An 18,347-nucleotide genomic window follows, 5' to 3' on the forward strand; every position below is an offset into this window, starting at 1 on the left:
AGGGTGGTCGGTCAGCGTGCGATTGGCTGACCTCTTCTCACAGCCTTCTCTTCCCTGTCGGGCCCAACTGGCGTACCGGCGCTGACTTTACGCCGTAACAAAAATCTTCGCTAAATTTTGAGCTTCTATAAAACATCGGCAATCGTAGAGACTTTGTGTTCATTTAAATCTGGCTTGCTTTTTTCGTTGTTTTTCCAATTGTGTTCTGACCCGTTTTGTGTACCATGGGGGATCAACACCGTCGTTTGTTAATTAGTTGGCATAAATCTCTCAATTTCTGTCGATACTATATCTTTGAATTCAAGCCACATCTAGTCTACACTTACATTGTTAATCTGAAAGGAGTGGATATTGTCTCTCAGAAGGCGTCAAGCCATGTTTTTACATGCTTTTTTTAACTATATTTTTATCTTTTATGCCCGCATCTCGTGGTCGTGCGGTAGCGTTCTCGCTTCCCACGCCCGGGTTCCCGGGTTCGATTCCCGGCGGGGTCAGGGATTTTCTCTGCCTCGTGATGGCTCGGTGTTGTGTGCTGTCCTTAGGTTAGTTAGGTTTAAGTAGTTCTAAGTTCTAGGGGACTGATGACCATCGATGTTAAGTCCCATAGTGCTCAGAGCCATTTGAACCATTTATCTTTTATTTTTCGAGAGTTTGGGACTAAGCAGTATTCAGTCTCACTACGACAACTCTGTGTTCATTAAGCAGTGTATCTGTGATTCTTGAGTTTCTCCCGGCGTATTTGATAATCAAAATATCCACGGGTGTACTGCCGGTCTACAGTGTCCAACGGGCACAATATTTCGGCGATCATACATGTCGCCATCATCAGGTGAACTGACGGACTGAGCTCCTGTGAACGTGCCGGCACGGAGATCCGTACGCTATGGCTGCTCAGGGGGAACTGGATTCGGTCGCGGCTGCGGCCGATTTAAATACCCTCCGCCCGCGGCGCGCTCACTCCGCCGTCCGCGCCCCGCGCTACGGTCGCGCGGTGGAACAGATTGCGACGGCGTCTGAGATGACGTCGGTGTGATGGCTCTGTCCGCCGTGGTCGTCACAACTATACATTTGCTCGATGTACTCTTGATTAACCCAATCGCTGGTTCCCAAGCCTTGCTAAGATTATAGCCACAGTCACGGTTTATGAGGTCGTCATTGGTGCGAATTTCGATGGCCTCTCTAACAACGCTGTCCCAGTGTCTCGACGTCTGTACCAGAATCCTCGTGCGTTCATACTCCATAGCGTGATTTTCCGACAAACAATGTTCAGCGACCGCCGACTTGCTCGGATACATTAGTCGAGTGTGCCTCTGGTGTTCACGGCATCGATCCTCGACGGTACGCATCGTCTGACCAATATACGACTTGCCACATTGACACGGAATCTGGTACACGCCGGCCTTCCTCAAACCGAGGTCATCTTTGGCGCTCCCCACCAGTGCACGAGTTTTATTCGGAGGACAAAACACAGTTCCGACCCGGTGTTTCTTCAAAATGTGGGCGATTTTCCCCGAGAGTGCGCCTGTATATGGGATAAACGCAGTGCCTACCTCCTCCCTCGCGATATCATCCATCTCCACAGGTTGTGCTGTAGTGGGTGGGCGGAGAGCACGTTGAATCTGCCACTCTGAGTACCCATTTTATCGAAATACAGTTCTCAGATGTTCCAATTCAGTTTAGATGCTCGTTATTTGTTCAGGATTATTTATTGCTAAGAGATCACGATTGTTTTCACAACCGTTTGATGGGCTCATGAAGTAATTGCTAATTTTCAGAGAATGGGTTTAGCACAATTTTGGATGATGTTTTACACGTACCTCCCGATTTAAATATGCATTTTGGCCGACGTCTCGAAGGTAAATTCGAACACCACCAATTATAATTCTATGAGTCAGATAAATTAGAAATTAGACTCAAGTTTTCTATGAACCTCTCAGCAATTGTTTCACCTGAGTTGGGAGATCGGTAAATAGATCCAATTATCATTTTATTCCGGTTGCCAAGAATGACCTCTACCTACACTAACTCACGGGAAGTATCTGCTTCAATTTCGCTAGAGGATAAACTACTTCCAACAGCAACAACGCGGCACCGCCAACTGTATTAAGCCTACCCTTTCTGAACACCTTTATGTCCTGCGCAAAAGTTTTGGCTGAAAGCACCTGCGATTTTAGCCAGTGCTTACTATTAGCGCTAGGAGCTCTGGTACTTTCCCAACACAGCTACGACAGTTTACAACTATTACACCGATGGTTCCTAGATTTGCGTTCTTCCTGTGCTCGACCTGCATCCTTTCAGACTGAAGCCCTTTTTGGGTTTCCCCTAGACCCTCCAATCTAGAAAAAAAAAAAACGCCCAGTAAACGCCACACAGCCCCTGCTACTGGCGTAGCCGCCTCTCTTAAAAAAAAAGAGACGCTTCGCTTTCGAACTCGGTAGGATAGGAGAGACAAGTCGTATTTCCTCAAGGAGTTGGTTTCCGCTGTGTTTCAATATTTTCATCGTTCATTGTTTGGCCGTATCGATCTATTATGAAAATAAAAGCAACACCTAACCTGGCCTACCCTGAATGGGGACGTCAAGCAGCTAGTGAATCAGTGCCAAGACTGTAATAAGGCAGAGCCCAGTCCGAAGACATGTCGAGGGGAAGTTTCTTCAATCCAGGAGGAGAATCCAATGGACAAAGTGTTCTTTTCGATTACTTTGGTCCCTTACTGTGCCCTGCAATTTATTCGTAGTACACAGCGCCATTTTAGGTTTTTCTGGCAGTTGGTGAGCAGGTCAAGGACCAATGGAGCCCCGATTGAACTCAGTATATGGTACTACCAGAGTACTAGTGAGAGATAACGCACTACCATTTGCCTCAAATGAATTCAAGAGCTTCTACTGAAGCAAAGGGATGTCCTGTGTGACCGCAACTCTCTATTACCCCCAGCCCTGCTTCGCCGAGCGGGTGAACCGCAGTTTAAAGTCGGGTCTCAGCATCTTTCGTTTACAGTCGGACTTCAAATGGGATCAGTGGACTGAATTTTGCATTTAACACTGTTGTTCATGAGATCCAGTAGGCAACTCCTGCTATCTCGATAATCATCTTCCAGTGAATTCGCCCTTTTCCAATTTACGAAGAATCAATCATTCAACGCCAGAGGAAAGTGATCCAGAGATAATGAAGAGAAATTTGGGAAAACGCTGACTAAAATGTTCATGCTACTCGTTACAATCAGGGAAGGCGTCCTGTCTCGCTTAGGATGGTTAGCATGGGGTATTTAAAGTTTTCCAGGCACAAACTAAAGGGGCGCAGAAGTAACCTCGAAAATGCTACATAGATCCGTGGGGCGTTGTAAGATGGTTCAACCCGTCTCCATGATCAGTTATCCGATTCAGGATCCACCTTACCAAAAACTTATTAGGGCCAACATCAGTCAACTTACACTACTGGCCATTAAAATTGCTACACCAAGAAGAAATGCAGATGATAAACGGGTATTCATTGGACAAATACGTTACACTAGGAGTGACATGTGATTACATTTTCACGCAATTTGGGTGCATAGATCCTGAGAAATCAGTACCCAGAACAACCACCTCTGGCCGAAATAACGGCCTTGATACGGTTAGGCATTGAGTCAAACAGAGCTTGGATGGCGTGTCAGGTACAGCTGCCCATGCAACTTCAACACTATATCACAGTTCATCAAGAGTAGTGACTAGCGTATTGTGACGAGACAGTTGCTCGGCCACCATTGACCTGATGCTTTCAATTGGTGAGAGATCTGGAGAATGTGCTGGCCAGGGCAGCAGTCGAACATTTTCTGTATCCAGAAAGGCCCGTACAGGACCTGCAGCATGCGGTCGCGCATTATCCAGCTGAAATGTAGGGTTTCGCAGGGATCGAATGAAGGGTAGAGCCACGGGTCGTAACACATCTGAAATGTAACGTCCACAGTTCAAAGTGTCGTCAATGCGAACAAGAGGTGACCGAGACGCGTAACCAATGGCACCCCATACCATCACGCCGGGTGATACGCCAGTATGGCGATGACGAATATACACTTCCAATGTGGGTTCACCGCGATGTCGCCAAACACGGATGCTGTAAACAGATCCTGGATTCATCCGAAAAAATGACGTTTTGCCATTGGTACACCAAGGTTCGTCGTTGAGTACACCATCGCAGGTGCTCCTGTCTGTGATGCAGCGTCAAGGGTAACCCCAGCCATGATCTCCGAGCTGATAGTCCGTGCTGCTGCAAACGTCGTCGAACTATTCGTGCTGATGTTTGTTGTCTTGAAAACATCCCCATCTGTGGACTCAGGGACCGAGACGTGGCTGCACGATCCGTTACAGCCATGCGGATAAGATACCTGTCATCTCGACTGCTACGAGGCTGTTGGGATCCCTTGTCTATGGCACTCAGCACTTCATATGAATAAAGAGCTAGTTGTGTTTCACAGGAACGGTGTTTTCTAAACCTATGATGACTGTGTGTCAATAGACCGTTTCCTTCGAAGTAATTCATAATGTTCGAACACAATATATGTTCTAAAATCCTGCTGCATATCGTCGTTAACGATATGGGCCTGTAATTTAGTGGATTACTCCTACTACCTTTCTTGAATATTGGCGTGACCTGTGCAACTTTCCAGTCTTTGGGTACGGATCTTTCGACGAGCGAACGGTTGTATATGATTGTTAATTATGGAGCTAATGCATCAGCGTACTCGGAAAGGACTCTAATTGATATAAAATCTGGCCGGCCGGAGTGGTCGTGCGGTTCTAGGCGCTACAGTCTGGAGTCGAGCGACCGCTACCGTCGCAGGTTCGAATCCTGCCTCGGGCAAGGATGTGTGTGATGTCCTGAGGTTAGTTAGGTTTAATTGGTTCTAAGTTCTAGGCGACTCATGACCTCAGAAGTTAAATCGCATAGTGCTCAGAGCCATTTGAACCATTTGATATAAAGTCTGGACCAGATATTCAGTCTCGCTACGACAAACCTGTGTTCACAAGTTTAGTATTGGTGGGAAGCATGGGAGGTAAAAATTTCAGATGGAGACCAAGAGATTAATACAGTAAGTAGATTCAGAAGGATGTAGGTTGCAGTAGTTATCTGGAGATGAAGAGGCTTGCACACCATTGAGTAGAATGGAGACCATATGAAACCAGTCTTTGGAGTGAAAACCTCAACAACAACAACGACATCAAGAGATTCCAGATGTTTACGGCTCCTGTTACCAAACGTTTGAAAGGACCGAATTACGTTTTCCCCAATGCAATTCTGGCTGCTACATCTTGAGTAATGCTAGAAAAGAATATTCCTACATTAACAATACGCAAGTAATTTGCGTTGGCCGGCCGAGGTGGCCGAGCCGTTCTAGGGGCTACAGTCTGGGACCGCGCGACCACTACGGTCGCAGGTTCGAATCCTGCCTCGGGCATGGATGTGTGTGATGTCCTTAGGTTAGTTAGGTTTAAGTTGTTCTAAGTTCTAGGAGACTGATGACCTTAGAAGTTGAGTCCCATAGTGCTCAGAGCCATTTGAACCATTTTTGAATTTGCGTTGCACGGAAACGTAATATATCTGGATTACGTGCAGAGCTACTTCCGCAAAAGATGTAAAGAATTTATAAAGATGCAGCTGATGGTAGGATGTTGAGAGAACCACGTTAAGTCGACGAGCCTTAGTATGAAATCCCCTTCCAGTTACTACCATTCATAAAACAGAGGCCACTACACAATGAAAGAGTATTGTCATATCGCTGGTTTAGTTGTGGAGTATCTTTGCGGGCAGCAGCGTCTGTAGAGAGTCGAGCGGTGGACACGGAACTGTTCCGTTGTGTAGTGTGTAGCTCTGCATGTGAGAGGCATTGTTAGCATGGAAGTTGAAGTGTTGCCACAAGTGCTATTATAGTAAAGTGATGATATATGGAAATGGTTCAGAGGAAAGTGTATCAAGAAGTAGTTGAAAATGAGCAGTGCCGTCAAAACGTGTTTATGTATCCTCTCGTTGCGTGCCGCACAGCATCGATCATCCACGCCGTGTTCGGTCTCCCAGAATGAACAAATGTGAATCAGTAAAAATTAGTTACCATAAAAGAGGGCAATCAAGTGCCAGTGTCTTGTAGCGAGCGCGAGAACGTGCGTTCGGTCATCGCGTTTCCGCATTGTCAACAATCAGCCCCGCCGCGACGGTTACGCGCACGCTCGTACAACTGAAGAACTGTGAACTGAAAAATTAACCTGACGAACAGTGTTAAAATATCATTACTAGTGTCAAAGAGGGCTGGTACCAAATATCTGTGTATGCGTGACTAGCGTAAGAACTTTTGTTCGATCATTCGGCTTCTGCATCATCAACAATCATCCGCGCCGTGTTCGGTACGCGTACGCTCGTCCAAATGGACAGATAATCATCAAGACTGTCAGTTGGGATAAACATTTACGACTTATAGTGTAAACAGTGGAACCTGTGATTTCCATACCATCTCAGAATATAGATGTTCATACCAGACGCAGAACAGTGTTGTACTTAAAGTTGAGTGGCTCCCCTTTATTCGCTTGCTTATTTCGATAAATAATTTCAGGCAAGCCAGCAGCAGTGGGGAACAGAACAGTACGACCGCCGCGGGATTAGGAGGTACGTGTGTGGACAGGGCGCACGGTCAAGAAAAGCAGAAACGACAACCAGTTTAGAGGTACCACCCCACCCTTTTGTACCCCCGGGCGTGTTACAACAAGCTTCTGCACAAGGCTGCTTTTTGGTGAAAATGTGCCATATTGAGACTGTGCAGCCAAAGTAGGTTGCCGCAGAAAGTTTCAAAAACGGGCCGCATTTAAAAAGCACCGACATGTAGCGGTAATTTGTTGCCATGTACCACTTGAGATGTTTTCCATCTGTCCGGTCGTAATCAGACACGATTTATCTGACACGATTCTTTTTATCTCGAGTACACATTTCATGCAGTATAATGTGTTCTCGTCAGCCATCACGTTTGCGGCCGGTGTCATTTATTTGTGTTACCAGCGGCACGAGACCGTTGGCGCTATCGGGGGATTTTTATCTGTATCAACCTCCGGCGTCCATGTAAGGGCATGATGCAATGAGAAGTGATACAGATGAACGATGAAATTATCTGCCCGGGCCCTTAGATGGAGATCAGAAAGTAGTTGAAGCAGTACCCAGCGAGCGTCGCGCTGCTACAGCCTAATGTCTGCGGAAGAAGCCACGGCGACGCCGCTTAGGGTGGCGGAAGCTCCTTCCGGAAAAAAGAAAGGCGATGGTGGCGCCGGCGGTGGACGCGGCGGTGTCAGGAAACAGTACATCGCTGCCATAGCCGGTGAGTTACAATGTTAAAAAAAAAAAAAAAAAGAATAGGGTGTGGGGTAAGAGCGAGGTAGGTGTGAAATGGAGGGGGGGGGGGGGGTGAGGGGTGAGGGGGAGCAAGTATCGTGGCCTTTCTCTTCTATGAATCGTCAGTCTTCTGACTGGTTTGACGCGGCCCGCCAAGAATTCGTCTCCTGTGCTGGCAACGTCTTCATCTCAGAATGTCACTTGCAACCTACGTCCTCAGTTATTTGCTGGATGTATTCCAATTCCTGTTTTCCTCTACCTTCCTCTACAGTTTTTCCCCTCTACTGTTCCCTCTGGTACCATGGAAGCTGTTCCCCAATGTCTTAACAGATGCTCTACCATCTCGTCCCGTCTTCTTGTCACCATTCACCATATATTCCTTTCCTCCTCAATTCTACAGAGGAGCCCCCGATTCCTTACTTTATCAGTCCACCTGATTTTCGACATATGTTTGGAGCACAACATCTCAAATGCTTCGATTCTCTTCCGTTCCGATTGCCCGACATTCCATCTGTCACTACCATACCGTGCTGTGCTCCAAACGTACATTCTCTGAAATTTCTTCCACAAATGAAGCCTTATGTTTGATACAAATAGTTTTTTCGTGGCCAGGAATGCTCTTTTTGCCAGTGCTAGTCAGCATTTTTTGCCCTCCTCGCTCCACCCATCACGTGTTATTTTGCTGCCTAGGAAGGAGAAATCCTTACCTTCGTCTACTTCATGATCACCAGTTATACCGTAGGTCTCTAGGAGAGCGTAGCGTTCCAAAGGATTGGAAAAGGGCACAGGTCACCCCCGTTTTCAAGAAGGGACGTCGAACAGATTTGCAGAACTATAGACTTATATCTCTAACGTCGATCAGTTGTAGAATTTTGGAGCACGTATTATGTGCGAGTATAATGACTTTTCTGGAGACTAGAAATCTACTCTGTAGGAATCAGCATGGGTTTTGGAAAAAGACGATCGTGTGAAACCCAGCTCGCGCTATTCGTCCACGAGACTCAGAGGGCCATAGACACGGGTTCCCAGCCGGCCACTGTGGCCGAGCGGTTCTAGGCCCTTCAGTCCGGAACCGTGCGACTGCTACGGTCGCAGGTTCGAATCCTGCCTCGGGCATGGATGTGTGTGATGTCCTTAGGTTAGTTATGTTTAAGTAGTTCTAAGTTCTAGGGGACTGATGACCTCTGATGTTGAGTCCCATAGTGATCAGAGCCATTTTTTTGAACACGGGTTCCCAGGTAGATGCCGTGTTTTTTGACTTCCACAAGGCGTTTGATACAGTTCCCTACAGTCGTTTAATGAACAGAGTAAGAGCATATGGACTATCAGACCAATTGTGTGATTGGATTGAAGAGTTCCTAGATAACAGAACGCAGCATGTCATTCTCAATGGAGAGAAGTCTTCCGAAGTAAGAGTGATTCCAGGTGTGCCGCAGGGGAGTGTCGTAGGACCGTTGCTATACACAATATACATAAATGACCTAGTGGATAACATCGGAATATCTCTGAGGATTTTTGCGGATGATGCTGTAGTATATCGAGAGGTTGTAGCAATGGAAAATTTTACTGAAATGCAGGAGGATCTGCAACGAATGGACGCATGGTGCAGGGAATGGCAATTGAATCTCAATGTAGCAAAGTGTAATGTGTTGCGAATACATAGAAAGAAAGATCCGTTATCATTTAGCTACAATATAGCAGGTCAGCAAATGGAAGCAGTTAAAATCTTAAATTATCTGGGAGTAGGCACTGGAGTGATTTGAAATGGAATGACCATATAAAATTAATCGTCGGTGAAGCAGATGCCAGACTGAGATTCATTGGAAGAATCCTAAGGAAACGCAATCTGAAAACAAAGGAAGTAGGTTGCAGAACACTTGTTCGATCACTGCTTGAACACTGCTCACCAGTGTGGGATCTATACCAGATAGGGTTGATAGAAGAGATAGAGAATATCCAAAGGAGAGCAGCGCGCTTCGTTAAGGGATTATTTAGTAATCGCGAAAGCGTTATGGAGATGATAGATAAACTCCAGTGGAAGACTCTGCAAGAGAGACGCTCAGTAGCTCGTTACGGGCTTTTGTTGAAGTTTCGAGAACATACCTTCACCGAGGAGTCAAGCAGTATATTGCTCTTTCCTACGTATATCTCGCGAAGAGACCATGAGGAAAAAATCAGAGAGATTAGAGCCCACACAGAGGCATACCGACAATCTTTCTTTCCACGAACAATACAAGACTGGAATAGAAGGGAGAACCGGTAGAGGTACTCAGGGTACCCTCCGCCACACACCGTCAGGTGGCTTGCGGAGTATGGATGTAGATGTAGATATGTAGATGTAGATATAACGTTAAGTTTTTTGCTGTTCTCATTTCCGCTACTTCTCATTACATCCGTCTTTCTTCGATTTACTTTCGATCCATGTTCTGTGCTCATTAGTCTGTTCACTCCATTCAACACATCTTGTAATATTTCTTCACTTCCACTGAAATAGCAATGTGATCTTAGGATCCCATCACAGATGTCCTTCCCCCATCATGGTTTAAACACACAATGCACACAGTGTATCATAAATAAAAGGGGACACTGAGAAGCTTGAAAGTATGCGACAACAGAAGGGCAAACGTTCCAGTAAACATGGGCCTGCCAGCACGACGTTTGCGAGATAATCGCTAATTTATTGTTACCAGTCGCTACTGAATTCAGTATGAATTAGTGTCCTAGTGATAGTACAAATTTTTTAAATGTAACCTTTTCGATAAAGTACTCATCTAATTGGCCTCAGAATTCACCCATGTCGCATGGTTGAGGAATGTGGCATGCAATATGGGACATCATTATTTTGCTGCTCGTGTATGTCTACATCAAACTCTACACACCTGCTCTGCAGTTCACACTTACGTGCCTGTCAGGGGGTTCATCCAACTCGTCGTCGGCTGATACTCGTATCCGAGTTTTCATTTCTCTCCTGAGATTTCCTTTGTCACGGTGCAGGCGTGGAAGTGTCGTTGATGGCTTAGCAATCCAATCCTAGCGTGGAACAGGCGGCCACAGACATTACAGCTGATGGAAGGTGCAGGACGTGGCTGAGCCTGGAGGAGTTTACGTCTCTGGCGTTTGTCATTCTCCATTCTTCGACGTTCCAGCTCAAAGTTTTGAAGAGCGTTTGAGGTAACTGAGCGCCAGCGACTTCGGTCTTCTGCTATTGTGGACCAGTTACTCGGATCGATGTTCAAGTTTTTCAGATTTTTCTTGTACTGATCCTTATAACGTTTGAGAGGGGCACCTCGTGGCCTTTTACCTGTGCTCACTTCACTGTACAGCATTTGGCGTGGAAGTCTGTCATTTTTCATCCGCTGGACATGTCCGACCCATCTGAGTTGATGCCCAATGGTAAGAGCTTCCATGCTATGCATTTTTGCTTTCTCTAGAACAGCCGTGTTGGATATGAAGTCATCCCATTTCAGGTTCATGATATATCTTAGCTTCTGTTGGTTGAAGCGTTCTAGTTTCTTCAGATCGCAGCGATATAACGTCCAGGTTTCGCAACCATATGCATGTGGGCAGGGCATGGAGGTTGCTGTATAACACTATTTCTTTACCGTTACACTCTCCAACAGCGCCTGCAATAAATGAATATTTAAATTTTTCCGTGCGAGCTCCGATTTCTCTTATGATCATTTCTCCCAATGTAGGTAGTGCCAACAAAATATTTTCACATTTGGAGAAGAACGTTGTAGACCGAAATTTCCTGAAAAGATCTCGCTGAAAATGCCTTTCTTTCGGTGGTTACCACCTGAACTCCACTATCGTATAGGTGACACTCTCTCCCCTACTTCGCTATAATACCAAACGAGCTGCCCTGCTTTGAACGTTTTCGACGTCCCCCTCAATTCAGTCTGGTAAGGATTCCATACCGCACAGCACTACTGTAGCAGAGGACGGACAAGCGTAATGTAGGCAGTCTCTTTAGTTGCATCTTCTAAGTATTCTGTCAATAAACCACAATATTCCGTTTGCCTTACTTCACCGCATTCGGGAGGACGACGGTTCAATCCCGCGTCCGGCCATCCTGATTTAGGTTTTCCGTGATTTCCCTAAATCACTCCAGGCAAATGCCGGGATGGTTCCTCTGAAAGGGCACGGCCGACTTCCTTCCCCGTCCTTCCCTAATCCGATGAGACCGATGACCACGCTGTCTGGTCTCCTTCCCCAAAACAACCAACCAACCAACCTTACTTCACAACCTTAGCTATGTAATCGTTCCAATTTAAGTTGATCGTAGTTGTAACTCCTCGGTATTTAGCTGAATTCACGGCCGTTAGATTTGTGTGACTTATTTTGTAGCAAAAATTTGACGGATTCCTTATAGTAGTCGTGTGGATAACCTCACACTTTTCATTACTTGTGGTCAAATGCCACTTATTGCGTCACACAGATACTGTGTCATTTTACAATTGTTTTCGATCTTCCGATGACTTTCTTGGATGGAAAATGGCAGCACCATCTGCAAGCAATCTAATACGGCTGCTCAGACTATCTCCCAAGTTGATTATGCAGATTAAGAGCAGCAGAGGGCATATGACACTTCCTTGGGGAACGCCAGACATCACTTCTGTAATAAAATGGAACACTTACAGCCGTCCTTACGATGTTATTTATTATATGGCTACCACTTTCGGTGCTTCAGCACACCATCTTCAGGCCTTAACTGACGCTGAGGGGCTTAGCTCCAATCGTATACATCATTCATCAGTCGCCAACATCTATGAACTAGTTTTCGGAGACTACCTATAACAACGATGGCGTGTCTCCAAGTTGGTAGTCTGCGAAATCATGGACGTTCTAAAAACTTCCAGATAATGGGCTATGACGTCTAAATTAGTTGCAGACAATAAAGATTTTAGCAGTTTTGTGGTTGTCGTTTTCATTGATAGTTTTACAATGCACACTGTAATGGGTCGACAACATTGAAATCCGATCTTTATGGAGGCAAGGAATGATTTGTCATTTCATACTTAAGTTCAAGAAACCCGTCACGGACGTTTCTAGGCATGTGGGTAGGGCATGGAGGTCGCTGTGTAGACAGGAAAAGGAAGGGTGTGTCAAACGACCCATATAGTAAATGACTTCCGGTTTTTTTGTGTTAAAAAAGTTATCCCGTGTCGACCTTTGTACGGGAAAGTAAAATTCCGAATTAATATTTTCCCGATAAGTCATCTTCTTCTTCTTCAAACAATGGAAAGCCCATGATGGAAAAACGACAGTATTATGAAATGGATTGAGAAGAATCTGAGTCACAGACAGCCACATCTGAACTTTCTAAACGTACATGTGCTATGTATATGAGCTTTCGGCCAAAAGGTTTTCTTCTAATGTAGGAAACACACACACACTCGCACAAACACAATTCACTACTGAAGTGGCTGTTCTTCGCCTCACGTTGGGCGCCAAATCAAGTGTCTCTTCGTGAGGAGTATATTTGTTTATTTATTTATATTTTTCTCGTTTGTTCGGTGTCTAGAAGCACGCGTGAATGTAATTGTGCGGTCCAATATGCAAAAATTGTTAAATGATTTTTAGTTGAAATCTATCATTCAAAGAAATTTAAATATACACTATGATTTTTGACTTTTGAGTCATTTTATTATTTTAGAAAATTATTTCAAAATTGGTTTTACTTTTAGGCAACTCACAACTGAGCAGTAAAAATCATCAAACATAATGGACTGACTTACTTCCAAGAATTTTACTTGAGAATGAAACTATAACAGGATTATAATTAGTCTCGGCGTATTTGTACTTTAAGAGCGTGGACTCAAATATTGAAATTATTGTGGACCCACACAATACTCGAAGAATACTCCTCTTACCATCATATTCAGGCTGTGGTAGTCGAAGCTGAAAAGTATAATCTTAAAACTAATGTTGCTCTACTCTGCGGCGGATTGCTGTGAAAAAATGTTTGTTAAATGTTAAAGCGGGTGTTCCCTGCGCTTCCGCTATGATTTAGCCTTGTAGGTCGGCGCGTAATGGCGTCAGTTGGAGCTGCGGGCGCTAAAATTGTGGAGCTGTAAACGTCTTAAGAAAAAATAATTCAATGCAAGGAACATGACAGAAGGCTCACTGTACATCGAAATAACTCACATATAAACTTTAACGTACTATATTAACAAGGTCAACAGTATAAATGCTTACATTACTTTCGTGGTACAAGATGTATGCTTCGTGTTACTAGAAACAAGCGAAGAGAGAGGAAGAGAAGAACAATCTAGGACAGTCGTTCTCCCTTGATAATAGCATAGAAGTTATTACATTTAAAGAGTTTACTCCTTGATACTAAGATTAAATGTAATATTTACTGTAATACAGGAAAAGTTTACGCCGTCTATGCGATCGATGAAACACATAAGGTTCGTGTACATTTATTTCGTCACGAAATACATTCCCCGTTCTAAGCATTTAAAAAAAAAATATCTTTGCGACACAACTGTCACTGGGACAGCCCACTACCTTTGGCCCGCATCTGCAGAGTGTCGCCATGGATATTAATGGATTTAGTATGCTTGGTTTAACGAATGGCGTGATATCTTCTCAGTCACCACCCTGTAAGATAAGGGAAGACGTCACAATCTTAATAGAACTGCATTTTTCAAGAGCCTTGGGAATGATCAGAGTCGTTAAAGGACTGAGAACCTGGAATCACTGTTTAAATGCACCTGCTTCATTAGCTGCAACATTGCAACAGAGTTCACGGGGAGCTCAAGTATTTCGACAGGACATGGAACACAGTGTACTGAGAACAAGCGAATTAGTTTTTTAAAATAGATTTGTTCTGTGTTTGTTACTTTTTGTGTCGTATGCTGCTATTCACTTATCGTGCACTAAGAGGCTTAGAAGCTCCAAGATGTAGACCATACTTTTTATTGCAATCTGTATCAGCAATACGGTAAACGGCCCAGGGAGTTGACTTGACAGTATGTTTACTTGTACATTGCCCATAACAGTCTTAACACTGTACACCACTTCCATCAGTAATCATGGTTTGATTCCTCATGAAACTATAATAAAAACTGCCATTTGCTACGTAGTCCCTGTCAAATATCAGCAGTAGGACTGCAGTATCACCTGCTTTTGGCTTTGTGATTGTAATCAAATATTTTCAAATGTAGTTCTGTTTGTCGAATTTCTGAATATTGTATGAGGAAAATATACTTATAGGTATTTATCACTCTAGCACAGTAGACTTCTCGCTTGTAGTAACGATAAATATATGAGTAGCATGACATTTACATGTTGTTGTTGTGGTCTTCAGTCCTGAGACTGGTTTGATGCAGCTCTCCATGCTACTCTATCCTGTGCAAGCTTCTTCATCTCCCAGTACCTACTGGAACCTACATCCTTCTGAATCTGCTTAGTGTATTCATCTCTTGGTCTCCCTCTACGATTTTTACCCTCGACGCTGCCCTCCGATACTAAATTGGTGATCCCTTGATGCCTCAGAACATGTCCTACCAGCAGATCCCTTCTTCTGGTCAAGTTGTGCCGCAAACATCTCTTCTCCCCAATCCTATTCAATACTTCCTCATTAGTTATGTGATCTACCCCTCTAATCTTCAGCATTCTTCTGTAGCACCACATTTCGAAAGCTTCTATTCTCTTCTTGTCCAAATTATTTATCGTCCATGTTTCACTTCCATACATGGATACACTCCATACAAATACTTTCAGAAAAGATTTCCTGACACTTAACACTATACTCGATGTTAACAAATTTCTCTTCTTCACAAACGCTTTCCTTGCCATTGCCAGTCTACATTTTATATCCTCTCTACTTCGACCATCATAAGTTATTTTGCTACCCAAATAGCAAAACTCCTTTACTACTTTAAGTGTCTCATTTCCTAATCTAATTCCCTCAGCATCACCCGACTTAATTCGACTACATTCCATTATCCTCGTTTTGCTTTTGTTGATGTTCATCTTATATACTCCTCTCAAGACACTGTCCATTCCATTCAACTGCTCTTCCAAGTCCTTTGCTGTCTCTGACAGAATTACAATGTCATCGGCAAACCTCAAAGTTTTTATTTATTCTCCATGGATTTTAATACCTACTCCGAATTTTTCTTTTGTTTCCTTTACTGCTTGCTCAATATACAGATTGAATAACATTGGGGAGAGGCTACAACCCTGTCTTACTCCATTCCCAACCACTGCTTTCCTTTCATGTCCCTCGACTCTTAAAACTGACATCTGATTTCTGTACAAATTGTAAATAGCCTTTCGCTCCCTGTATTTTACCCCTGCCACCTTTAGAATTTGAAAGAGAATATTCCAGTCAACATTGTCAAAAGCTTTCTCTAAGTCTACAAATGATAGAAGCGTAGGTCTGGCTTTCCTTCATCTTTCTTCTAAGATAAGTCGTAAGGTCAGTATTGCCTCACGTGTTCCAGTATTTCTACGGAATCCAAACTGATCTTCCCCGAGGTCGGCTTCTACTATTTTTTCCATTCACCTGTAAAGAATTCGTGTTAGTAGTTTGCAGCTGTGGCTTATTAAACTGATTGTTCGGTAATTTTCACATCTGTCAACACCTGCTTTCTTTGGGATTGGAATTATTATATTCTTCTTGAAGTCTGAGGGTATTTCGTCTGTTTCATACATCTTGCTCACCAGATGGTAGAGTTTTGTCAGGACTGGCTCTCCCAAGGCCGTCAGTAGTTCCAATGGAATGCTGTCTACTCCGGGGGCCTTGTTTCGACTCAGGTCTTTCAGTGCTCTGTTAAACTCTTCACGCAGTATCCTATCTCCCATTTCATCCTCATCTACATCCTCTTACATTTCCATAATATTGTCCTCAAGTACATCGCCCTTGTATAGACCCTCTATATACTCCTTCCACCTTTCTGCTTTCCCTTCTTTGCTTAGAACTGGGTTTCCATCTGAGCTCTTGATATTCATGCAAGTGGTTCTCTTTCCTCCAAAGGTCTCTTTAATTTTCCTGTAGGCGGTATCTATCTTACCCCTAGTGAAATAAGCGTCTACATCCTTACATTTGTCCTCTAGCCATCCATGCTTAGCCATTTTGCACTTCCTGTCGATCTCATTTTTGAGACGTCTGTATTCCTTTTTGCCTGCTTCATTTATTGCATTTTTATATTTTCTCCTTTCATCAATTAAATTTAATATTTCTTCTGTTACCCAAGGATTTCTACTAGCCCTCGTCTTTTTACCTATTTGATCCTCTGCTGCCTTCACTACTTCATACCTCAAAGCTACCCATTCTTCTTCTACTGTATTTCTTTCCCCCATTCCTGTCAGTTGGTCCCTTATGCTCTCCCTGAAACTCTGTACAACCTCTGGTTCTTTCAGTTTATCCAGATCCCATCTCCTTCAATTCCCACCTTTTTGCAGTTTCTTCAGTTTTAATCTACAGGTCATAACCAACAGATTGTGGTCAGAGTCCACATCTGCCCCTGGAAATGTCTTACAATTTAAAACCTGGTTCCTAAATCTCTGTCTTACCATTATATAGTCTATATGATACCTTTTACATGAAGGCATATATTTTTATTTGTGTTAGGAATATTTGTTTGTTACTTTTTACGTCTGTATTTGACTTTATACTGAAGTTCTCCCGTGAAAGATTAGCACAATTTTCATTTTTCACATTGTGTGCTAAATAAGTCTTAAAAGATCAAAAGGCCTTTTTCGTTAAAGGAAGTTTGAAAATACACAAAAAAAGCGATCAGTGCCTTGCGATACTGTTGACATTGATACTTTTGTTCTCGAATTATCGAGGCAGAGATATAATTTTAGGCGTTACCAAAGATACCCACCATTATATCGATTCTGGTGTTAGAACGTCCCTAGCCCGGATTCCAACAAGATACCTGACCTGGCCCAACATCGCACTGGCGTGCGTTAATGATCACGGTAACGGAATTCTAAGCTTTAATAGTGGCCAAAATTGGCGCATATGAGGACTGGAGTAACGACGTGTCGTCTACAGGTATAATTAGAGCTTCATACTAAAACTGCAGCGACCGTAACTGCACGAACACAATCGATTCTGCTGAGCGTCATTTTTCTACAGTTTCTGGTGTGTTGCTGTAGTGTGATGGTATTAATCTTACTTCAAAATATTAATCAAGATTTCATTTCATTACTTTCATCAGTATCTAAACATCACATTCAGTTTAAGTAGGAATATTTTTTATCACAGCGAGAAAGCAAATCCTTCCTTATGAAACTATGTTTCGTCATAAAAAGTTAATAATTTAATTTTTGATATGAATTATTGCTTTGTGCGTTTAGAAGCCTCCTCGTCGTTGGATTACCAGCAAAAGTGCATAAATGAATAAAATTTAATACGTGAACTGCGATGGAAATGCCGCAAGAGCAATACAAGAACACTAAAAGTGTTACCTAACAGCAATTGTGTGAAGTGCGAAATCACAATGATATTACATGTCTCATGCCTGAGATAAAAGTAAAAAGAAAACTACTGAGATAAATGTCAAGTGGACGCTGAAATTCCGAAGTTTTATCTGCCACTGGTTGTTTATACAGACCTGTGCGTTGTGAGATCCTTTAAATGAGGTTGCTCTTAGGTGCTATCAGTGCCGAGCCGATAATATCATTGGTTTCAACAAGATACCGCTTTTCATCTAGAGGTCTACCGAGAATTTCGAGTCCTTACTTCGAGGGAATTCCAGTTATGATAACAAAAACAGTGACACTTCTTTGCTGTAGAGTTTCTTGACAGGTAACGCGTGGGTTTCGGTAGCGTATCTGTGGGACGAGTAGACTTTCAAACCACTCATCACCAATGGAACGCTTCATAGTAGGTGTATAATACCCAGTAGATCAAGTACGATAGAATTTTCCCAACTTCTGGAAAACACCGAAAACTTTGTAAGAAATTGGATATAAATTTGCTAATGATAAAAATGAAGCCATGAGGCTTCCTTGGAGCAACTCTGTAAGTCCTCTTG

At 43.5% G+C, this 18,347-nt stretch overlaps 1 protein-coding gene across 1 annotated transcript in view; it reads left to right on the plus strand.

The window, feature by feature from the left end:
* The first annotated feature begins 7,176 nt into the window (after nt 1-7,176).
* Nucleotides 7,177-18,347, plus strand: part of LOC124606585 (facilitated trehalose transporter Tret1-like) — an 89,528-nt gene continuing 78,357 nt past the window's right edge. The window contains exon 1 of the mRNA XM_047138570.1: nt 7,177-7,333. Within this exon, the coding sequence (XP_046994526.1) occupies nt 7,204-7,333 (130 nt within the window). The 5' untranslated portion in view covers nt 7,177-7,203. The remainder of the gene's footprint in view (nt 7,334-18,347) is intronic.

Source organism: Schistocerca americana, chromosome 3, assembly GCF_021461395.2.
Source record: "Schistocerca americana isolate TAMUIC-IGC-003095 chromosome 3, iqSchAmer2.1, whole genome shotgun sequence".
NCBI classification, from domain to species: Eukaryota; Metazoa; Arthropoda; class Insecta; order Orthoptera; family Acrididae; genus Schistocerca; species Schistocerca americana.